The sequence below is a fragment of the Phaseolus vulgaris genome, chromosome 1 (genome assembly GCF_051622355.1).
Source record: "Phaseolus vulgaris cultivar YP4 chromosome 1, ASM5162235v1, whole genome shotgun sequence".
In the NCBI taxonomy this organism is placed as follows: Eukaryota; Viridiplantae; Streptophyta; class Magnoliopsida; order Fabales; family Fabaceae; genus Phaseolus; species Phaseolus vulgaris.
Window position 1 is genome coordinate 39,037,269 of NC_143498.1, and position 5,639 is coordinate 39,042,907.

Sequence of the window (5,639 nt, forward strand, 5' to 3'; positions counted from 1 at the left end):
TATGTTATTTATATTATTTTAATCAAACAAATTAAAGAATTGGGTCTCTACTTAATCTTAATTAAATGTATAGTGTGATGAATGCCCTGACCCGAGACGTTATCTGAATCGTGTCGTCCCTACCGCTATAGAAAGAAAGAGTGTCGTCCCTACCGCTACAGAAAGAAACATTATTCCATTCCACACTAGTTAAGGTATATGTTGCGGGTATCCGATCAATGTGCCATATATTATTTCACAAGTTCAAGAACTTGACCACCTTAAACCACTTATTGTAGATATCCCCATTAAACTCTTTTGAGTGGATCGCACTTTTCCCTTAAATTAATTATTAATTATACAACCAAATAATAATTCCAACAATCACAAATAACGGGTTTAAAAAATGAAGAAGTTGCCTTCGTTCTTATATATATTTTCACTTTTTTTTCGTTCATAACATTATCATGATCATCATCACAATCTCAACCATCACCGATGCAGTTCCATCATACGAGAGAAGTCCTCGAAGCACACGAATCCGTCCCCGTTCCTGTCCACACCCTCTATCATGCGCCGGCACTCCTCTAACGTGCACCGCTCGTCGCCGATCGCTCTGAACACCCGGAGCAACTCCTCCGCCGAGATCCTCCCGTCACGATCCGTGTCGAACACCGCAAAGGCCTCCTTAAGCTCCTCCGGATCCGACCCGGACTCCGGACCCGACCCGATGTGGTTCATGAGGGCCTCCACGGTGATGCAGCCGCCGGCGCCTCCTTCGACCTCGCTGAGCATGAGCGCGACGTCGGACGCGCCGAGGCGCGTGAGGACCGCCTCTAGGTCCTGGCGCGAAACGACTCCATCGTTGTCTCGGTCGATTAGCCGGAAGGCCTGGGCGAGGTCCCACCGGACGTCTACTGTGACGTCGGACCAGTCACCGGATACGCCGGGGAGAACGCTAGTGGGAGTGAGAGAGCCTGCGGCGCTGGGTGCGGCGGGCTTGTGGGTGGAGTCATCGGAGGAGGAAGAGGATCCGAAAGAGGGTGGGTCGGATCGGGATAAAGATCGTTCCTTTTTGGAGCGGAAGAAGTGTTTGGGGCTGAGTTTGAGGTTTTTGGGGTTGATGCTAATGAGCTTCATGTTTGGTGGTGGGTGAAGAAAAGAAGGAAGAAGAAGAGAAGTGGAGGAATGTGAGAGAGAAAGAGAATGAGAAAAGTAAAGGGTGGAGGTTGCAGGGAAAGAGAGTGGAAGGTGGTGGGATTAAATGGAGGCGCCATGGGAGGGCCATTCCTCACTCTTGGGTACCTTCCACGAAGTTTCCTACAAATCATGCTGTCATTTTAAACGAACCTACCTATTTATATTTCTTAACTAAATCTTTTAATCATAATATCTTACTCTACTATGCTACTACATCAACGCTTTTTTCACCCACTCTTCATAAATATGTCTAAAATCAGTTGAAGGGACACCAAATTTAATACTCCATGTAAACTCAAAATTAATTTAAATAAATGGAATATTATTTTACTTTAATTAACTATTTTTTTAATTTTGAATTGATTTTTTAAAAATAATTGAATTTATTTAATTATGTGCTTCACGTAAAAAAAGATAAATCATCATTTTCTTTTTTAAAATTTAATTTTTTTATTATTGAGGACAGTGTTTTGATTAAGGAATGCAATCAATCTATTTACTTTGTTCAAATTACTTTTAATTTAATAATATAAGCAATAATAATAATAATATTCTTTTTTTAGTAACATGCAATTTATTAAGAAAATTAAATACTGATAATGATAATTTAAACATTTGAAATGTGTTAATAATTATGATGAAGAAAAGAATTAGTATAGAAGAGTGAGAAGAGATATAGCATAGCACTAATATTTGTTTTTGTGTGGGTAAGGTTTGTATGAAAATGAAATGGTGCATATGTGTGGGTTGAGTATTGCTACCTCTATTAGGTTGCTTTTAGCTTGGGGTAATCAAAAGTCAGAACAATTTAGGGAAAGTTGCTTTCTTATTGTAAAAGGGACACTTCCATCCCATGAATCTTCCACTTTTCACCACTGCTGGGAGAAACTACTTTATAAAACTGGGGGAATGTATTTCATTTTATTCAAGAAAAGGAAAATAAAAACTTTACTTTCTTTACACAGTTTTTCCCATTCTTTCTTTTCTTTTTATTCAAATTATAATGATATTGTAGATATTGGAATAAAACAAATTACCGTACGTGATAATGTCTACATATTTATTATATTATAATTTATTACAAATTAAAATAGTTTAAATATATACAAAATTTCCTTTTATATAAGAATTTTAAAACATAGTATATATACATATAATAAATTATATTTAGATAATTTTGTAGAATTATTTTTAAAAACTATTATATATCTAAATTTATATCTACTTACTTATGTTACTACGTAATTATCATACTTAAATGTTTTTACAAGTAATTTTAAGAAGTCTTAATTTAACCTTTTTAAGTATAGGTTTTTCTATGTTAAATTTTTTATTAAAATAGTACAATTTTACATTAAAGTTACAAGAATGGATAATTTTGATAAATATTATCAAAATGCGTAATTCGTATTATAGGAACACAATTTCATTTTTCTAAAGTCGTCAATTGTATAAGGCAAATTTAATGAAATAACTAAGTAATACTAAAGTCATGTATTAACTACTACTTTCGTTAAACAAAATCTACGAAAAACATGTTTATTGAGCATGACTTTGATTAATTAAAAAACATTGTTAATTAACTAAAGTCATCCTAAGGGGTTAGAGTGGGCAAAAAATCTAGTTAGGCTAATCTGATCCAATTTTTGCATTGCTCTTATCCATTATAAATCTGTTTATTTAAATCTAGTTTTTATTTTTATCCAAATTTTATAATTTTTTCAAATCAAATATCCATTTTATTTATACAAATTTTAAAAATTAGAAAATCCAATTTTTAATCCAAAAATCAGATATTCCATTTTGCTATGGATATGAAACTGTGAAGCATTATTAAACGCTCTGCTTCGACTCTCTCTCCATCACTTTGGCTCTCTCTCCACCACCTCTGACTCTCTCCACCGCCTCTGGCTCTCTCTCCACTGCCTCCGACTCTCTCCACCACCTTCGGCTCTCTCTTCACCGCCTCAGCAAATCGATTTCGTTGCATCGAACCACCCTGTCCCTCCACCGCAGCCTATAGTCTATTTTTTTCGATTTCGAAGCACTCTCTCTTTCTGTCCACCATCTCTAGCAAAAACAACTTGCAGGTAGGTTTGTTTTCATCGATGACCACTTCTTTTTGGATGGTTGTTCTTGATGCATCTTAATACCTTTTTAACTCACAATTACTTCTATGTTTGCCATAGTTTATATGTGAGGAACAAGTCTAGAGTGGATTGAAATCGTTCCAGTTATGAGGAGGAACTATCAGTTAGAAACCTTGCCCAATTATCAATTTGGCATTCAACATATCCCTCCTTAATGCAGTAAAAACTTCTTCTGCAGTTATAGCATCTCTTATGGTAATATTGTCAGGTACTTGTTAGCATTGCATCCTTGAATTTTTTTATGCATTCATAAACATTTATGAATAAGATCAGAACCCGCACACACCATTTAGCCACAACAACTAAGTAATCAACACCTCTTTTACTTAATCTTTTGTTCCATTTTAGTAGCTTCATTCATTCATTCTTCATATTGTTTCAATTCCAAAGAAAAAGGGTATGCTACTTTTTATCTGCTATGCTTCTTAACAAACTGCATCACACATTAATTAATCTCAAAAGATCACTCAATTCAATTGTGTAGCCTAACTTTGATGTGGACCCTTTTTCTTCATCCACTTTATTTTCTACTAGTAACACTTAATTGGTTAGTTTAGTCTCTAAATTTATATGCTCTCGACATTTTCTTAAATTTTAAGACAAAATCTAAAGAAACAAAATGACTATTTGTTTAACTCTAAATAAAAGGAATTTTGGTTTTACTATGAATTACAATTTGATGTTTTAAATATGTTGGAATCTATGTACTAAATGTTGGAAGGAAGAGAACATGGAGATGAAGAAAAATAGGTGTTGGTATACCAATGATTTAGAATTTGACAGTTAAAAACAGGGGAAGGGACCTAACATATATTGCAAAGGACAGTCAAATCTGCAAAGGACATCAATCGCAATATTATCATCTTATCTTTCACCCTCTTATCATGTGCTTGTCTACTCTTTTTCTTTCTTATTTTTTCTTTAATCTTCCTATAAAGACAATACTCATTTTCATCTGACACTACTTTATGCACAAAGTTCAAATGTGAATGAATTACACTTCATATGACAACTACAACTTGATCCTTATAGGGAAAGTGAAGGTTCATTTGAGTGTGGAAGGTACTGGAGGGAAGCTGAGGATATACATGTTGTAGCTCAAGAAACAAACCATACATTTATTGCAATTGTTGGACACAATAAAGGTTTATTGTATTATATTGATTTCCATACATACATTGTGTAGTAACAAGTGTCTAGATACATTGAGGCACTTGATTTGTGTCAATTGTTTTCTAATAAACAAGGATTTGGGTGTGGCGAAAATCTCAGAATGAGGTAATGGGATAAGAACAATGTAGTTTCTTGCATAAATAATATTTTTTTCCTATTTGGAGATTATTACTCACTAAAAATAAAAGCATGTCAGTTCATACTATGAATAAAACACTCTTTCTCCACTATTATGGGTTTATAAATCTAATATTATTGCTTGTTGGGTGAGACTCTTTATAGGCTTTTATAGACCCAATATGATGCTCCCTCATACAAAGATATACGAGCTTATTTTATATACATGTATAAATGAATTCGTAGTCTTTACTTCATATATATTCTTTTAATAGGTTGTATCTTTTACTTTTATTCAATGTCATCAATGCACGAAAAAGATGATTATTCAGTCTCAAAACCAATTGAGCATGTGGCTTCTACTCCACCAACTATCTCTAGCTCTACAAATGTGAGACCTCATTGCCATGAGGGAAGAAAAAATCGCTCAGAAGCTTGGAATCATTTTATTCAACTAGAACCTAAGTCGGATAAGAGAGCTAAGTGTAAGTATTGTGATATTCTTATTCGATATGAGAAAGGAACAAGTGAACTGCGAAATCATGTGTTGAGATGTCCAAATAACCCTAACAAAGAAGAAAACAAGAGGCAAAAAGTAAGTGCATCTTCAACAATTAATGGAAATATGAACTCTCCTTCTTATGGTAGATTTGACCAAGAATTTTGTCAAGAAGAACTGGTAAAAATGTTTGTGGAAGTTTAACCTCCCTTTCAATATGCTGAGTATGTTGCTTTTAGAGTGTACTCAAATGCGTTGCAAACAAGATTTAAGATCCCATCACACTATACCTTATCATGGAATATTGTATTATTATGGAATGCAAAAAATGTATATTTGAATAAGTTTCTTTCTCAACATTGTCAGAGAGTTTGTCTAACTATTGATACATGGACTTCACCTTAAAATAAAAGTTATATGTGTTTGACAACCCACATCATTGACAATGATTTGATCTTGCATAAAAATATTTTGAATTTTTTCAAGTAATAAGTCATGCAGGAGAGGCCATAGCTAAATTT

The 5,639-nt window shown here is 34.1% G+C and overlaps 1 protein-coding gene across 1 annotated transcript; it reads right to left on the reverse strand.

Moving 5' to 3' along the window:
* Window positions 1–377: 377 nt before the first annotated feature.
* LOC137813993 (putative calcium-binding protein CML35) lies at window positions 378–1,304 on the reverse strand. The gene has a single exon (XM_068616506.1). It carries the CDS (start codon window positions 1,117–1,119, stop codon window positions 472–474), a length of 648 nt encoding a protein of 215 aa, XP_068472607.1. The 5' UTR covers window positions 1,120–1,304; the 3' UTR covers window positions 378–471.
* Window positions 1,305–5,639: the final 4,335 nt, after the last annotated feature.

What these genes read in the sequence shown, in the direction of transcription:
- LOC137813993 (XM_068616506.1), bottom strand. Translation starts at nt 1,119, where the DNA reads ATGAAGCTCATTAGCATCAACCCCAAAAACCTCAAACTCAGCCCCAAA.